At 39.8% G+C, this 19,463-nt stretch overlaps 1 protein-coding gene across 1 annotated transcript in view; it reads left to right on the top strand.

Moving 5' to 3' along the window:
• Positions 1 to 18,774, top strand: part of slc22a15.2.S (solute carrier family 22, member 15, gene 2 S homeolog) — a gene marked incomplete at its 5' end in the record, with an annotated part of 153,576 nt that extends 134,802 nt beyond the window's left edge. The window contains 2 exon segments of the mRNA NM_001086152.1: positions 6,778 to 6,930; positions 18,679 to 18,774. Coding sequence (NP_001079621.1) covers positions 6,778 to 6,930; positions 18,679 to 18,705 — 180 coding nt within the window. The 3' untranslated portion in view covers positions 18,706 to 18,774.
• Between the last annotated feature and the right edge of the window lie 689 nt (positions 18,775 to 19,463).

Genomic DNA, 19,463 nt, shown 5'->3' with positions numbered 1-19,463 from the left:
AGGCTGGTGCACTAAGTTCAGTGGCATTTTTAGCCACATTGATTTTCAGGATTTAGTTTTTTAAAAATGATTTAATTTTTCTCTGTAATAATAAAACAGTACCTTGTACTTGATCCTTACGAAGATATAATTTATCCTTCTTGGCAAATGAAACTATTAGGTTTAAATAATGGTTAAATAATTTTTAGCAGACTTATGGTGTGGAGATGCAAGTTACAAGAAAACCCCTTATTCAGAAACCCCCAGGTCGCTAGCATTCTGGATAACGGGTCCTATACATATACTGCGTTCAGGAATGTACATGTTATATGATGGTCAGAGCATTGTTTTCTAATATGCCCAAGTGCTGCATCAATGCTTCATGGGTACTGAAGTCCGCCATGGGCTGGAAGTGAGTTACCTGATCAACTTTGTATTATATGAAATTCTTGTGACCTGGGCTTCCCAGTAAGCAGAATTAACTTGAGTTCCTTATTGGGGCCCCCGTTAGAGTTGAAATAATTTTTAAATTTCACGTGCAATTAATTTTCAAAGAGTAAATCTATAAAAACATCCCACATGTCCACAGATTTTGGCAGCTTATAGCTGGGAAAGCTGATCCAGCAGTTTCCGTTATCAGGATTGATGATGAATCATCAAGTTTTGTGAGTCACTCGTAAGGATGCCTGTCAGTGTAATAAATAGGTATGACAAAGAGAACCATGCGCACTGGCTTTTACTTTTTGACAGCATCATTATATCATTATATTCTGTCACACATTTGTACCCATCAAGGGTCATTTCCTAATGGCAATATTGTTCTCATTAGCATGCAGTTCACACAATTCACTTTCATAGCATAGTACCAGAATTGATGAGGTTAATCAAATTATACCTTTGCTTTCTAAGTGAAACTGCCAAGCTGCTGGTTGGTCCACATGAATATATAATATACCATTATACCAGCTTTCAGTATTTATATATGAAGCTTAATTCCACTTCTTGGTGGCTCAACCCAACACCTAGGGGCAGATTTATCAACGGTCAAAGTGAAAAATCTTAATTTAAAAATTAGATTTTCAAGCTATTTTTAGTGTACTGTGACTCGAATCGTCCAAAATTTATTTGAATTTGAAAAAAATTAGACTATTCGAATATCGAAATTTCTCATGTACTGTCTCTTTAAAACTTTGACTTCGACCATTTGCCATCTAAAACCTGCCGAATTGCTGTTTTAGCCTATGGGGGACCTCCTAGAACCCACTTGGAGTCAATTGGTGGACTTTGAAAAATCAAAGTTTTTTGGGGCAAATACTTTGGTTCGAATTCGATCTAAAGCGGTAAAACTTAGTTTTGATCGATTTGTATACAGCCTATTCACCTGAAGTTAAAAACGTAGATTTTTTAAATAAATTTCGATTGGTCTTTTTTTATTTGAATATCAAGTTGATGGGACTCGACTGGAAACAGGTAAAGCCGCGCACACTCTTAACGCTCCCTCTGCCGGATCGCCTGGTGCACAATGCAAGAGGGTACGGCAACCCCCAAAGTTTCAATGGAAATAGGAAACACTGGCACTCAAGGAAAAAGAATGCAGGGTTACCCCTTGCTGTTTATTTTGTGCGTGTGAGCACGTTTGCATGAAATAAACAGCAAGGGGTAACCCTGCATTCTTTTGCCTTGAGTGCCAGTGTTTCCTATTTCCAGTTTAAAAAAACTCCCATCACCTCAAAATTCATCCCTTGATAAATCTGCCACCTAAAATTCTCTATACGGGAGTAGTTAAAAAATAGTCAATACTAAAATAACTGCTATGGCCATTTCTTAATCGCTAAAAATGAATCCATTAGTTAAAAATCATTAGTTCTTGAATTCATTGGTAAATTTCTTTAAAGAAAACTATTTTTCTATAATAAGTCGGTTATTATAAAACAGCCTCAGTATTCTTAAAGGGATCCTGTCATCGTAAAACATGTTTTTTTCAAAACGCATCAGTTAATAGTGCTACTCCAGCAGAATTCTGCACTGAAATCCATTTCTCAAAAGAGCAAACAGATTTTTTTTATATTCAATTTTGAAATCTGACATGGGGCTAGACATTTTGTCAATTTCCCAGCTGCCCCAAGTCATGTGACTTGTGCCTGCACTTTAGGAGAGAAATGCTTTCTGGCAGGCTGCTGTTTTTCCTTCTCAATGTCACTGAATGCGTCTCAGTCACATGACTTGGGGCAGCTGGGAAATTGACAATATGTCTAGCCCCATGTCAGATTTCAAAATTGAATATAAAAAATTCTGTTTGCTCTTTTGAGAAATGGATTTCAGTGCAGAATTCTGCTGGAGCAGCACTATTAACTGATTCATTTTGAAAAAAATGTTTTTTCCCATGACAGTATTCCTTTAAAGGGGACCCGTCACCCAAAAAAATTATTCCAAATCCTATTTTATCATGTTAGTCAAGCAAAATGAACTTTAATTACACTGTAAAAATTATTTGAATCTTTTCTTCCATCTGGGAATTTATAATTATAGCAAGCAGGCAGTAGCCATTTTGTGGACACTGTTATTAAGGCAAGTCTTGTATGATCTCAGAATCTTGTTTGTGCACCAGAATGGGGGACCAAATGTCCATCCCCATGCCCTGGCTACACAATTAAATGGTGAAGAGAAGAGGGGGAATGTGAAGAGAGCAGTGACAACTAGGAAGTGCTGAATGGAAAGTGAAAATAATTGACTGCCCCGCCTCTATGCCTAACGCATAAAGGAGGGGCAGACAATATTTGATTGACAGCTGAGATTTTTAAATTTGTTTACAATAGCTTTGAATGCTTAAATGAAAAAAAAGAATTTGGATTTCTTGTTTAATTTGAAAAGGACTTTTATTATATAGTTTTTTATGTCTGGGTGACAGGTCCACTTTAAGACTAAAATACAGTGTGCAATAGCTCAGCAAACATAATGTAGATTATTTGCAATATATTAAGCCAGTAACACATCCACACTTAATTGAATAGCTGGGAACGACAGATGCTATCAAATCAATTGATAATTTCCTGATGAATTCGAGAATTAATCATTTAAATTATACAAATATGTTCATGATATATTGTTTATTGGTACTATAGACTGAATGAGATACATTTACTTAATTACGCTGCATAGTTTGTGTGTCAGTGGGTTAAAAAACAAAGGAACAAGGTGCATTGTGGGCAAAAGAACAGTGAACCCTGGGTTTTTTTTTTGCACTTTAGCAAATGAACGTGTAAAAAAAATTTATGGAATAAAGCTTTTGGATCAGTAATTATATTCTATACAATATGAGCAAATAATTCAGGCATAAGTTATTACGAAGAGTTATTACATAGGTTATTACATAGATATAGGTCTGTAGAACCTAAACTGTTTTCCGCAGAGCCAGGGAGAAGCAAATAACAGTGAGCACTAACTTCACAATGAAGGGTTTTGGAGTTTAAATTGCAGTTATCATAGACTAAACAGTATAGCTAACCCGCTGATTCGACTATGAAGCAACCATTGATCTGACTTGCTATAAAGCTAATGAAGTAATCTCTATCTACAGTAATAGGTGACACACTGAGAAAAAGAATAAAACAGTCAAAAATACCGTTTTAGTTGCACCTATAATCACTCTGTTTCCTTGGCTCATTTTAACGGTATAACAATAACAATCCTCCAGCACAATTAAGCAGGACTGTGATCATTGTAACAGTAACAAAAAGCACAAAATAGTCTCCAGCAATGAGGCTGGATTCCTTCTATTTTCTTCTTTCTTTTATGAATACAACTGCATTTGAAAATGGGTTTATCTTCCTTTCCCGTCTTTGAATCTCAACACAGACAGTTAAGTTCAGCCACTTTGTGACCAAATGACCATTGGTCCATCCATGTGTGAGGCTATCCCAAGTAAATATTTTAAAAAAAATCATACAGGATATCCTATACTAAAATTGCTTTTGAAAATTTGCTTCTGAGCAATAGCATTAAAAAAAAAAAAAAGTCTAGGGGGCACATGTACTTAGCTCGAGTGAAGGATAAGAAGGAAAAAAAACTTCGAAGTTTTTGTTTGGCTACTTCGACCATCGAATTGGCTACTTCGACCTTTGACTACGTCTTCGACTTAAAAATCTTTCGGCCATTCGATAGTCGAAGTACTGTCTCTTTAAAAAAAACTTCGACCACCTACTTCGCCACCTAAAATCTACTGAGCACCAATGTTAGCCTTCGATTCGAGGATTTAATCGTTCAATCGAACGAATTGCGGTAAATCCTTTGACTTCGATAGTCGAAGGATTTAACTTCAATGGTCGAATATTGAGGGTTAATTAACCCTCGATATTCGACCCATAGTAAATGTGCCCCTAGATGTCTGATGTTCCCTGTCTGAATGTGTATAAAGTTTTCAGCCAACCAGGAATAAGATGTGGGTCACACACTTTCTTTGTGATCCAGTTGGTTGGCCTGTGGATTTGACCAGTGAAGTTGCAGTAGCTGGACCATCCACATTTATTTCCACAGTATTCTGTTCCACAATCCAATAGAACTTATATCATGAAAATGAGACTTGTTCGAGGATGGCTAAGAATAAGAAAATAGCATACTGGGCAGACAGATATTTTTCTTGGATAAGAATGAGTGCTGAAGACTTCACGGGGCTAAAATAGCTACTAAATTGCCCATAGCAATCAGCCACCACCATAGCAAGTGAGCTTTTTTTTTTCTGACTAAAAGATTGATCAGCTGCTATGAGTAACTGTACTGGTATCAATTAAAGGAAAAGGCACATATTTTTTGCCTAATAAAAGAATTCTAAGCAGTTTTTCAATATACATTCATTACAAATATTCAATGGTTTTTAAGTTATATGTATATGTATTGCTACTGAAAGCAGTGTTTGTCTTTTCCTTTCTATTCCCTGACTGTTACCATATAAGACAAGGCAGCTGATTAACAGACCTGTCTTTGCTGGGGAACTTACAATTTTGCAACATAATTTAAAAAGTAACAACCAGGAGTTACGCAAATGACGCTTTTAAAAGTAATTGTTTTAACAAATAATTTTAAAAGAACAGACATTTATTAATGAATATATATTGAAAAGTTGCTTAGAATTATGTTTATTTTGGGGTTGACTTGCCATTTAAAGCATATGTTAACTAAACTAACTTGCCAAGTGTTTGTCCTAGTGGTGTACAGGTAAAAATAAGTTGTTGTTGTTCAGAGTTTGGGACAACTGTTCTTTTTAGAAAGAAGTAAAAAGGCTCCAGTGTTTCCAATTTATTCCAAACACGGCACCCGGACACATGGCAACATCAGGGGGGCAGTTGTCCCAGGCCCCACAGGGTTTTGTGTCACTTACTTGCTTAGCTGGGCCCCCCTGCTTTCCGCGTGCTACCAGCTTCAGAAAATAGGACAGCAGCTCCATGCATGCAAGATTTCCTCCTATTCAGATTTTCTGTACCCTCATTGATTCTTTAAGGAGAAGTCCCGGTAAAGCTGTACAGGGATTGGATAGGGGAAGTAGAAACTTCCCCTTCAGCCTATCCAATCCCAAGGCAGCTTTATATATTTTATATATTCACTTATATATACTTACCTCACACCACAGACCAGTGCTCCTATCAGCAGAAAACTGCACTGGCACCACGGAGCGTTCGGCTTCCGGCTTCTTCTTTCTTCTCGTGAGTGCACGTGTGCAGTAACGCGAAAAGGTGAACTTTAACAACAAGTCTGCTATTTCATTCTACTGCACATGCGTCTGCCCTGGGAAATTTGATGAACGAAGAAGAATAAGGAAGCAGATCTCCATGGTGCTCGCTGGAGCAACCCCTGGACTGGTGCAGTTTTCTCCTGAGATATATATATTTGACACTTCTGATTGGACTTATGACGTCATCTGGGCGCCAGAATACACTTATGGGGGGTGGGTATTTAATCAACACATTGTTAATGCACAATATCCTTGAGAAAGTTCCCCAGGTGGGACCGAAACGTCGGATTGAGATGTAATTTTGTTCACAATAAAAGAAAACGTTCTTCAGCAACAAGACCGTGTGTGCTGATCCTCCTTATACCATTTATACACTGTTTGATTGTGCAGCGCTGGAATAACCTCGTTTTGAGTGCTGGTACTGTGGGATAATATATATATATATATATATATATATATATATAGATATAGATATAGATATAGATATAGATATAGATATAGATATAGATATAGATATATATATATATATATATATATATATATATATATATATATATGTATATGTAATCACTTGGGGTGCCTTACTTTTGGCACCCCCAATTAAATAGGCCTTTCCTTCTCCTTTAACCAGATTGTGGTTTATCCTGTGCATAGAATATTCTTCCCTGGATATTACCAAGAGTTTTTTTATAATTTTTAGATCAGTAGACAAACACAACATGGATTTTTAAAGAACAAAATAAATGAGTTTCCATGCATATGTATGAATGTAATTTTAGAAGAGGAATCCAACAAATTGTTGAGCAATATGGCACACTGACTGCTTTACTAGAATGCAATTATGTTTTTTTATTTACTGTTGTATGCAAAATTCACATAGCAAGTTGGTTGTGTCCCAGCGCATGATCCCCAACTTGCTATGTGAATTTTGCGTTCTTAACAATAATATGTCTTATTAGCTTTCAGTATTATGGGCTTCTGCAATGTCCAGCATGTTTAAGTAACACTAAATCTCTTTAGCACCATGCTTGATCTAATTTATATTCCATTTCTTTGGGCAATTTTCCTCCTAGAAATCTTTTAATCCATCAATGCCATTTGTGGCATTTGGAATCAGTGGCATATCAGCAGGAATCCTGAGTCTCTTACTGCCAGAAACACGCAATAAACCTATTGCAGAGACCATCGAAGACCTGCAGTCGCCTGCATACCAATTGTTAAGCAGGGTAAGAGTAAAAGAAGCTGTGTTATTGGCAGGCCTGTGTTAGAAGTAACTATTTACCACTGACAATCACAGTGTTTAGCTAAGCTAATATACATTTTTCTGCATCAGAATGGTTTGTAATAAGGTGTTACTTGAGATATGAATAAGTTGAATATAATATATTCTTTACATACATTTGGAGGAATAGAAAATGTGTCATATACAGTTGAATAACTACTGCAAGATTTTGTGACATAAACAAACAATATATTTGCAAATTTTAATGTACAGTTGCATATTGTTTCATGAACATAGAAACCAAGAAAATAAAAATAATTGTGGCACGGGCAAAGGTTAGACCCCCTTCCACTTGTTTTTGCAAAGTCCCTGACCTTTTAGAGAGAGTTGCTTGTATGCCAGAGAGAAACACAAAAGCAAACCTTCATGATTGCATAGGACCTTCAGAAAGGGTTGGCTGACACAGAAGTGGTGTTGCACTGTCCCGCAGCGCTGCAAATATATCAAGTTTTAACACACTGATTTATAGGGGCAGATTTACTAAAGGGTGAAGTGACCGTCGCTAGTGAAAATTCAGCAAAACAGCAATTCACAGGGACATTGACAATTTACTAAAAGGCGTAAAGGACAATTCACTAGCGAAAGTTGCTCCTTTCCCAAGGCGAATTTTCACAAATTAATAAGATGAAGCTGCATCCTCAACAATCCTATGTCAGTGACATCATATCCTGTGTGCTGAAAAAGTCATAGAAAAGACAAAATGCTGGGGTTTTTTTCCTATTTTAATGTGGAATTATCTGTAAAAGTTGTACATGTTAAATATATGTTTTTTTGGGTTTTTTTTTAAATTGTTTACCCATTCCACATTTGTTTTAGGGCGGGCTCATGTCTAGGACAATAAAGGATCTCTTTTGTCTATATTTTGCTTCCTTAGACATTTTTAATAAGTGGCCAGTTTTACCTCTCTAATAAAGACATATATATGACCTTTATGTAACCACCCTATTCAAATTGATGTAAGCGTAAGTATGTTAATGACGTTTCACTAGGAAGAAAGTAACGCTAGCGAAAGTTCACTTTGAAATGCCCTCGCTGAGCAATTTTCTCTGTCGAGATGTAACTTTGCCAGTGTTAGTCTGTCGAGATTTAACTTTACATTTTGAGAAATCGTATGCGCTGTGAATTAACCTCTGACAAAGTTGTGTGAAGTATGGCGGAGCCTTCCAAAGCTAAAATTCACCCCCTTTAGTAAATTTGCCCTATACTTTAGGCATGGGGTGCCCAGACTTTTTTAATTCAACTGTACTATGTCTTTATATTAGATATTGTGGCCTTTCCTCAAAAAAAAAAACCTACCAAAGACTATCACACTACTATAATTCTGCCACTTTGTTTTGCTCCACCCTCACACTTACAAGTATAGTTGTTTGCAGTTTCAGAGTTAATAGAGTGCAGGAGTAACGATTAGCCAATCACTAATGGACATACCATCACTGGTTAATTCCTCATTCTAGTGATAATGCTGTAGTAACAGTCACTGGAATCCACTGGACACTGGCACCCTTTCCCCCTGTAGGCTAACTAAGGATTGTACAAAAAAAATCAATGCAAATTACACTTTGTATCTTCATTATTAGAAATAAGTCAGCAAAATAAACTGACATCACTGCTCTTTCCCTTGGTCATTTGCTCACCCTTGCCGGCAATCAGATCACACATGGTAATTGCATACGGACATGCCATCAGGATGTTGGGTAATTAGTGGTAACCAATGACTGCAGTGGAAAGACAATCCCAGAGGGATTTTTGGGAGAGGAAGCTCTTTTTTGGAGTTAATAGGATGGCAGTTTCGAGCAGAAGCCTCCCAAAGTTTAGGGTGCAGGTCGGTGGATTACTACTCTTATAAGATCAGCATACAGTATACTTTCATAGCTTAAGTTTTTTGCAATTGATTATTGCTCATTAACCAGTTACTTCTGCAATTGATATACCATTTCAGCCTCAAGTTAGCCAGTCATGACTGGCTTTTATTCTAATTTAAACAATCATACTTTGATCCGGTACATCAGGAATTCTACTTCTCTCCCTAACCATTAATTCTTTGTATCAAAACCAAGTGCAGTGCATTTGTGCAAAGATTATTTATTTTTTTTGTGCAGAGGGAAAAATATAAGCGAGATCAGATAGTTATGTAACACCAATTAAATCGCTTCTTGTCAGATTCTGTACAAAAAGTGACTTGGTAATCACAACCTAGCCAATTATAGCAGCATGGCTTTTAATAGAGATCTCCGTATGATTCATTTATTCCAGAAATCCAAATCTGTTACGTGATTAAACCCCTGGTCTCCCAGAGGAGGCACAGACACATTGGTCCTTAGTGCATTGCAGGGCCATCTGGAACAGCAACGGTGCATCTGCAATTTAGACTTACAAAAATACGTCATCGGTATTATCGTGTGTGTTTGTGCCTCTCAAATTTTTTTAGTGCAATATAGATATACAAAGGCAGTCACTAAGAAGGAAGTTGTTTACAAATTAAACCAGCAGTTTATACTTTTCACTCAACTCTATCCCCGATTTCAATGCAATAGCGCCTCCCTACCTTCAGATTTATGCAAATTAAAGGGTTACTTACTCCCAAATCCTTTTTGCATTTAGTTGTTTTCATATAGCATATCAGTAATAAAAACTTTTTCACTTGTCTTATATTTTTGCTGTTTTTATGTTTTTTTTTAAAATAGATTTTCTTCATTTCCACCCTCTCGTGCAGCTCAGTAAGCTTCAGTGACAACTTTTTAATCTGTACCAGTAGTATAAGAGGAATGTCCACAATTAATGGATCGATAACAGTTGCACTGTTACAGGTTGCAATGCTGAAGGAGCACACTCCGTAGTGGATGAATCTGCTGTCGTTGAAAAATGTGTCCGTTAAAAGGTTTCGGGAGCGGGTATAGACTCGGGTCTGCGGTTCTCTGGGTTTGCGGGTCGCAGTTCGGGTCGCGGGTCTTCTCAGTAGCGAGTTGTACTCCTTTTTTTCTGATCACGCCTACTTCCAATGATGTCACTTCCGGTTTACAACGACAACACTTCCTGCTTTACTCCTTTTTTTCTGATCACAGCAACTTCTAATGACGTCACTTCCGGTTTACAATGACAGCTCTTCCTATTTCTTGATGGTCAGCGGGTTGCGGATCGGGTTGCGTATAAGGTATTTGTGGGTCCAAGCTGGTAAGTATCCGGGTGCGGGTCACGGGTTTAACAAATTGGTTCCTCACAGGACTCTATGTTAATGTATTGTAATCCAATACAGAAAGTGTTGCATTCCATGCTTACTGAGCTGTGCCAGGACAACATGAGAGGGTAGAAAATATTTTTTTCACATCTAAGAGTAAAAGCAATCATACAAAGCAATTTCAAATATATATTATTTCTTGCATACTTTTTGGAAACCGCTGAAATTAAAAAAAAAAGTTGAAATGTGAACTTTCCTTTCTTGCTGATTGGTTGCTATAGGTGAGAACTCTAGCAAACTTTGCTCTTTATGTTACATGATACCCTAAGAAAATGTAAATAGCCAAAAATAAGCAGAAGACTCTTGGGACTGTATAATTGGTAAATCACATTTTTAAAAAATATATTTAGTCAATGTTTCTGGCCCTTCCGGGAGTTTTTCACCTTTAAAATTAACATTTGCATTAAGCAGGGAGTGATATCCCAAGACAATTTGCAATTGGTCTTAATTTTTTGAATTATTTAGCTTTTTGTTCGGGAGGTCTCCAGTTTGGAATTGTCAGGGCCCGAAGGCTCCGATGTAGTGCGGACCAAGGAGGAGGCAATAACACCAAGTTCGCGGTACAAAAGGATTTATCGATGGTCGAAAACAGGCAAATGGTCAAATACAGGCAGCAAGGATCAGAGTCGTAAAACAGGCAAGAAGTCGGTACACAGATAATCAGAAAGCAGTAAATCACACCCAGGAACTATGCAAGATAGACCTATAATTGGGCAAAGACAGAAAGGGAATTTGGGAATAAATAGTCCAAAAGTTGGCGCCAAACTTGACGCAGTGACGTCATGACGCAGACGCCGGCGTCCTCACGTTGGCGTTCTGACGCCGGCGCCCATTCTGACGCCGGCGTCCATTCCGTCGCCGGCGACCAATCCTAGGGCGACACGTTTCTGACGCCGTCATACTACGACCAGGAAGAGCCGCATGGTGGAGCAGGAGGTCGCCATCTTGGATGTCCTGTGGGGTAAGTTCACTACTTTCCATTACAGTACCCCCCTCCTTAGGGGGGGCCTCAGGACCACCGAGGCTAGGAGAAGAAGGAAAAAGTTTGTGGAACTTACGAACCAGGACAGGTGCATGTACGTCCGTGCTTTTCACCCAGGAACACTCCTCAGGACCGAACCCCTTCCATTCGATGAGATATTGAAGAGAGCCCCGGGAAATACGAGAGTCCAAGATTCTTTTGACTTCAAATTCCTTGTGATCGTCAATCAAAACAGGAGCTGGAGAGGAAGAAGAAGAGGGGCAAGACATGGCAGGTTTAAGCAGGGACACATGAAAAACATTGGGTATCCGCAGTTCAGGAGGAAGTTGAAGACGAACAGCCACAGGGTTGATGATTTCGATGATAGGGAAGGGACCGATGAATTTAGGACCAAGCTTGGGTGTAGGAATCTTGAGACGAATGTTGCGTGTGGAAAGAAAAACTTTATCACCAGGAATGTATGGAGGGGAAGAAATCCTTCTCTTGTCAGCAAACTTTTTCTGCACCAGGGAACTCTTCTCCAAGTTTGCCGCAGTGGCATACCAAATAGCCAACATGTGAGCAGCTTGGTCATTGGCCGCAGGTACATTGGTAAGAAGAAGATCCTGAGAAAATGCCAAGGATTGAGACCATTGAGACCATAAACACAGAAGAAAGGAGAGTTCTGGGAAGAAGAATGCAGGGCGTTGTTGTGGGCAAATTCAGCCCAGGGAAGGAGATCCGACCAATCATCCTGGCACAAGGACACATGACAACGAAGAAACTGTTCCAAGGCCTGATTAACCCGTTCAGCGGCTCCATTCGACTGTGGGTGGTAGGCGGAAGAAAATTGAAGAGAAATGTTAAGGGCTTTGCAAAGAGACCTCCAAAACTTGGAAATAAACTGGGACCCCCGATCGGACACAATCTCGGTAGGAAAACCATGAAGACGGAATATATGTTTGATGAAAAGTCCAGAGAGTTCAGGAGCAGAAGGCAGTTTCCGGAGGGGCGTGAAGTGAGCCATTTTACTGAATCTGTCGATCACCACCCAGATGACAGTGTGGCCAGATGAAACAGGGAGATCGACAATGAAATCCATCGCCAAATGAGTCCAAGGACGAGATGGAATGGGAAGAGGCAGGAGTAAACCCTTGGGGGGAGAATGTCCAGATTTGGAAACAGCACAGGTGGAACAGGACAAAACAAAGTCTTTGACGTCTTTCCTTAGGGACGGCCACCAGAGCAAACGGGACAAGAGTTCAGTTGTCTTCTTAATCCCAGGATGGCCAGCCTGTTTGGAACTGTGAGCTTGGGATAAGATGTCATGACGAAATTCCGGAGGGACAAAGGCAACACCAGGAGGGGTCTCTGCAGGAGCCGAAGACTGAGCAGAAAGTAACTGAGAGGCACAGGAGGGAAATATGGCGGCGATAATCTTGGTAGAAGGTACAATGGGTACAGGATCTTCAGGACAGGAATCTTCAGGGGCAAAGCTTCTGGACAGAGCGTCAGCCTTCCTGTTTCTGGAGCCAGGACGAAAAGTGATAATAAAATTAAAACGGGAGAAGAAAAGTGCCCACCTGGCTTGCCGGGGATTGAGGCGCTTGAGGGATTGAATAAACTCAAGGTTCTTGTGGTCGGTGAAGATAGTCACAGGAATAGAAGAACCCTCAAGCAAATGTCTCCATTCTTCCAAGGCCAACTTAACGGCAAGTAACTCCCGATTGCCTACATCGTAGTTCTGCTCAGGGGAAGAAAATTTTTTAGAGAAAAAAGCACACGGGTGGAGTTTCCCGTCAGAGGAAGATCTTTGGGACAGAACAGCACCGGCACCCACATCAGAGGCATCGACTTCAATGAAGAAGGGTTGTAAGGGTTCAGGATGTCGAAGAATAGGAGCAGAAGAAAAGGCTTCCTTGAGGGTCTTGAAGGCTTCGAGAGCTAGGGGAGGCCAGTGCTGAGGTTTATTCCCCTTACGGATCAAGGCCAGAATTGGATGGATCTTGGAAGGGAAGTTTTTGATAAATTGTCTATAATAGTTGGCGAAGCCGATAAACCTCTGGACTGCCTTAACGCTCGTGGGAAGGGGCCAATCCAAAATTGCAGAAACTTTGGCGGGATCCATCTTAAAACCTTGAGGAGAAATGATGTAGCCAAGAAAAGGAATAGAAGAAACTTCGAAGGTGCATTTTTCCAGCTTGGCGAAGAGATTGTTTTTCCTCAATCTGGAAAGAACTTCACGTACTTGACAACGATGATCGGAAAGGTTTCTGGAAAAAATAAGAATGTCGTCTAAGTACACGACCACACACTGTCCCAAAAGATCACGAAAAATATCATTAACTAATTCTTGGAAGACCGCAGGAGCATTGCAAAGGCCGAAAGGCATGACGAGATACTCGTAATGGCCATCACAAGTATTAAAAGCGGTCTTCCATTCATCTCCCTCGCGAATCCGAATGAGATTGTAGGCCCCACGTAGATCCAACTTGGTAAAGAAACTAGCCCCCTTGAGCTGATCAAAAAGTTCAGAGATGAGAGGAAGGGGATATCTGTTCTTTACGGTGATTTTATTTAACCCCCTGTAGTCAATGCAGGGCAGCAAACTTCCGTCTTTCTTTTCAACAAAGAAGAATCCTGCTCCAACAGGGGAGGTGGAAGGACGAATGAAACCTCTTTGCAGATTCTCCTGGATATAGGACTTCATAGCAGAAGTTTCGGAGGGAGAAAGCGGATAAGTGCGGCCTCGAGGAGGCATTGAGCCGGGTAAAAGTTCGATAGGACAATCATAGGGGCGATGAGGTGGGAGAGTCTCAGCGGACTTTTTATCAAAGACATCGGAAAAGGCTTGGTATACAGGAGGAAGAGAAGAATTCGAAGACACTGAAGAAACTTTGATGACAGGGGCAGCAGGCAAACAGTTGTGTACACAAAATGGACTCCAACGGGATATTTGTGAGATGGACCAATCAATAACTGGATTATGAACACACAGCCAAGGCAATCCCAGGACCACAGGAGTTGAAGGGCAATCAATAAGAAGAAAAGACAGTCTCTCCAAATGCATAGTGCCCACCTTGAAGGAAAGTTCCTGAGTAGACTGCGAGATGATGGCAGAAGAAAGGGGACGATCATCAATCGCCAGGACACGAAGAGGGGTTGCCAAAGGTTGAAGCGGAATGACATGGTTGTCAGCAAAGGCACGATCCATGAAGTTGCCTGCAGCACCAGAATCAAGGAATGCCTGAGAAGAAATCTTCTTGGAGCCGAACTGGATTTGAACAGGGAGAAGAAAACGTTGAGCAGATGGATGGGGAGAAGAACAAATTCCACCCAGGTAAGTCTCCCCAAGCTTACCTAGGTTTTGGAGTTTCCCGGCTTCACTGGGCATTCTTGGGCGAAGTGAGCTTTTCCCCCACAGTAGAGGCATAACCCAGCAGCCCTTCTCCGTAGCTTCTCCTGTTCGGAAAGGCGTGCCCGACCGATCTGCATTGGTTCTTCGGATGGCAAAGAAGAAGTAGCAGGTGTCACAGGAGGAGGAGGAAGAAGATTAGAAGCCGGACTGGGGAGTAGGGGTCTTTGGAAGCGTGGAGCCAGGGTGGGTTGAAACCTGGAAAACTTCCTGGCACGATCCCTGTCAAGTTCGACTTGGAACTCCCTCTGTCGGGTATCAACCTTTACAGCCAACGCAACAAGGTCCTCCCATCGAGGAGGAATCTCACGGGATACGAGATCGTTCTTGATGCGTATCGCCAGACCGTTGTAAAAGGCAGCATGGTATCCATCGTTATTCCACGAAGTTTCTGCCACGAGAGTTCGGAACTCAATGGCATATTCAGGAACTGAACGAGTCCCTTGCTGCAGCTGGAATAAACGGGCAGAGGCAGAAGTAGCCCGACCAGGAGCATCGAATACTGTGCGAAGGTCCCAAATGAAGGCCCTGGCAGCATCGATTACCGGATCCTCCTTCTCCCAAAGAGGAGAAGCCCACTCCAGAGCTTTCCCTTGCAGGCGGGTGATAATATAGCCCACCTTTGCTCGCTCCGAGATGAACTGACCTGGAAGCAGGGTGAATTGGATTTCACACTGGTTGATGAAACCACGGCATGATTCCGGATCACCGCTGTAGAGAGGAGGTGCAGGGATGCGAGGCTCGGAAACCTGGAGCGGGGTTGCAGGAACTGGCATAGGAACTGGAGCCACAGGAGATAAGGCAGACAGCTTCTCCAAGATTGCTTCTAGTGCCTGGCCGAAGTGGGTTTGCTGGGCTTCATAGGAGTGCATGCGAGAAGCCAATCCACGAACGGCTCTGCCGACATCGGTTGGAACTTGAGGCTCCTGAAGGCCTGAATAGAAAGATAAGTAATATAAAATAATAAGAACAATAAAATTGTAGCCCGACAGAGTAATTGCTTTTTTGGAAGGTGGAGTGTCTGACCCCCTTCTTCAGAAGAAGAAGCCAAATAATTTTTAAAAACTAATTACAAAAATTAACAAATCAAGACCAATCAAAATTTTACAATATCCTAAAAATTAACTTCAAGGTTGACTACTCCTTTAAGGGAGCCTTTATCAAGACAAACAATCCTTCTAAGGGTATATAAACTCCCAGAGCAGTCCTCATTAGAACCTATGTAGCTTTGATGTGCTAAACTGGAAGACCCTTGTCTGCTTTTTTGGTCATCCAAGGAAAGAAATCCAGTAGCACACTTGAATTGATGCAAAATCCATAGTGATTTATTTAGCCCATATATGAACAAACAAGGGCAACGTTTCAATCAATCACTACGGATTTTGCATCAATTCAAGTGTGCTACTGGATTTCTTTGTTTCGAAATTCCCATTGATGACATGATAATGCCATGCATTGCACATAATGTCACTATAATAACTGAACTTCAAAATATTATCCATGCTGGGCAAGTATCAATATATTGGTTTCGGAAGCAACCATCCATGGTTGCAGTTGCCAATGTGAAACATATTTAGGGTGCTCAATATACACAGGATTTCTAAATGAACCTCTTGGATTTGTTCAATATTTTTAAATTCCCATTATGGCTCTGTTTATTTTTGGATCTAATCAGAATATATATCTCAAATGATAAAAACAGACACTTTGTAAAGTCAATTAATTCTTTAAATAAACGCAATAAATTAAAAATTAGCAATGAGAATAAATTGCAAGTTAATTCATTGAGTAATCATTGTGCTTTGCTTGAATTGTCTTCAAATGTTTATGAATTTGTTAGGATGCTAATTAAGGCTAAATTCATAAAGTGATCCTTGTATTAATAAAATATCAGTTATTATATACATGAATCCATGAGGCTTAATCAATTACATGTTAGTGAATGGATGAAATAAACAAATTATTGTATATAAATACTCAAAATGAATGAAAGTGGATTAAAGTAACCGTTAAATGAAAGTCAATAACAGGCAGAAGAAATGCTCAAATTTAATTAGAAACTATAGTTTATTCCCTAACTTACAGGTGCAGAGCTACAAGGCCAGTGGCACACACAGTGTCTATTTACTCCTGCCCAACAGGCATGCTTAGGCCAGAAAATGCATAGTTTAGTAGTGTTTCTGTACTGAGATGTACATCTGCAAGTGCAGTGAATAAGGTGCATCTTTTGAAAGCAATTGGCATGTTTTTTTCCCACAATACATAATTTTTCCTTAAAATTACGGTGTCATTTGTGGAAGCAAATGGGCAATGCTCTTGAGGCATTTGTGCTTACTGCCTTTGTGTCTGATTCCCCAAGTTAACACAATTGCATGTGCACTTTTTCGCAATTTTTTCACATATTTTTTAAAGGAGAACTAAACCCCAAAAATTAATGTGGTTAAAAATGCCATCTTTTATATTCTGAACTTAATGCCCCAGGCTAAAGTTTCAACTTCTCAATAGCAGCAATGATCCAGGACTTCAAACTTGTCACAAGGGGTCACCATCTTGGAAAGTGTCTGCGACACTCACATGCTCAGTGAGCTCTGAGCAGCTGTTGAGAAGCTAAGCTTAGGGGTCGTCACAAATGATCAAGAAGAAAAAAAATCCCAGTATAAAGCCAACAAGTTGTTTGTGGGGTCCGGGTGCTCATGCCCCATACCTATAGCTCGGGTGGAGGTATCCAAACAAAGGAAAAAATTGCAGGCACTCACAGATTCCACAGTCTTGTAAAAAGACTGAGAATTTTATTTTAGGCCACATAGTAAATTAATGCATAGCCAGTGGGCACTAAATCATATGCTGTAAAAAAAAACACACAGGTATAGCAGATATATACCTCAAACCTACCAATCACCAGAATACATTTATTAAACAATAGAATAAAAGAGGGAAGGGGAATTAAAAGCAATGTGCAAACAAGTTGGCATCCAAGGGCATATATTCATAGGAAACCATTTCTGATTAACAAGGAGGGGGTGGTAGCCTGCATCAATAGGTGCAGCAGTGCGTGATTTGGAATGGAAAGCAGGAAGGACTAAGAGGAGCCAAGTGCAATTATATAGAAGTCCAAGTAATGTATTGTCGCAAAAGCCTTTTATGAAAGTGGTGTTACAAACAACATATGTACACCCTATTTTTCGGCACAACTGAACTGTAGCAATTGATGCAGGGCAGGAGGTGGTGGTACATATAAAGAAAAAAAATTCAGTATAAAGCCAACAAGTTTATAATCTTACAGTAGTACGTGGGGTCTTGGTGTTCATTATTTTTGGAAATAAAATCAGCTGCATGACTAAAACCAAATATAAATAACACCTTTCATTAGGAATAAGCAACACATAGCTACAGATGCACTTAGTGTAGCCAAAGAGCATATCACTCTTTACTTCTAATAGCAGTAATAAGAAATGGTGAGTATGTGTGTTCCGTAAAAGCTTTCTCAAAAGCAGTATTTTTTTTTCTTTTGAGAAAGCATGTTCGTAAGATGCACTTTAGGCAATATAAGTTTAATATTTCTAATATTTCCAATTGCTGATATTTGGAGTGCCGAATTATATACTCTTGGGATACAGTAGGAGCTCCATTAGCTGTGTGTCTCATATTTATCAGTTCTTTTTTATTGGATTATTTTTAGCCAATGTCATCAAGTATCATTTGTTTTTATAGCTTTAAAAGCCATATATTGACCAGCCTTCCTGGTGTCTGAACTGGTGGATTTTGTGCTGTTTGGTCATCCACGGGAAAGTTTAAACGGCATTGTTCTATTCGCTCGAGTGAACAAATATCATAGGAGGAACCACCGTTGAAATTCTCGACTGCCACACCTTATGAACTATACTATAGAAATTAAAGTCAAAGGCAAACGCCCAAGAGTAGGGACTTATTACCAGAACTAGAACCTTCTTAACAGGCAGGGAATACACCGGGCATTTCGCAAAATATACGATTTGTAATTCAAGTTCAAATAATCCTTGTCGTGTATATCTGCCCAGAAATGTATTTCGTTAACTTTTATTTGCCCTTTTTTCTCTTTCAGGGAAATGAAGTTCTTGCAAGCACATGAATAAAAGAGAATACCGTGTGTGTGTAAGGCTGTGATTTACAGGGACCAATCTTTTTATTAACAAAAAAATTGAAAAACATCTGAAGAGGAATTAAAAATCAGAGTTACGGTTGCCTGATGGATAGCCTTTAGCATTGCTGTGTATATGCTGCACAGCCTCCCCCCCCCCCAAAAAAAAAAGTCTACTTGGAGAGTTTGCAGCTCGCACAATCTATTTGAGCAGTGTTCTATTAGATGAGATGTTGTTGTGTGAGTTATTGCACCTATGGGTAGGACAATCAATTTAGCAACATCTCGTAGGAAAGGCATTTTTATGCCTCACTCGCTTTTGGCAAACCTGCTGTAAAAGTCCCGTGTCCTCTGTTTTATGGGATTTGTAAAATAGTATATTTAATGAAGACTGAAGAGACAAATCATGTAAATACTGTATATCAGCAGCAAGCGAATAGGCCATTTTCAAGGTCAGGCTTAATAGGTTTTTAAACAGTTTTTCTAGTGTATCCTCTCCTGTGTAGTGTGACCAAATATTGACCTGGTATTTTTGCTGTGCTTTTTATAAATCCAGAATGTCGGGGTTTTTTTACTCTCTTTAAGCTATTTTATACTGAAAAGCATTTGTGCACAAGGCATTTTGCAGTTCAAGCTTACATAAAGTATTAAATGTGCTTACATATTTTAGTTTACTGTATGCAGTGCCCATAATGGACAAGACACAGGTATGGGATCTGTTATCCAGAGACCCATTATCCAGAATTACA

This window comes from Xenopus laevis, chromosome 7S, assembly GCF_017654675.1.
Source record: "Xenopus laevis strain J_2021 chromosome 7S, Xenopus_laevis_v10.1, whole genome shotgun sequence".
NCBI lineage: Eukaryota > Metazoa > Chordata > Amphibia > Anura > Pipidae > Xenopus > Xenopus laevis.
This window is presented reverse-complemented; position numbering and strand designations above follow the sequence as displayed.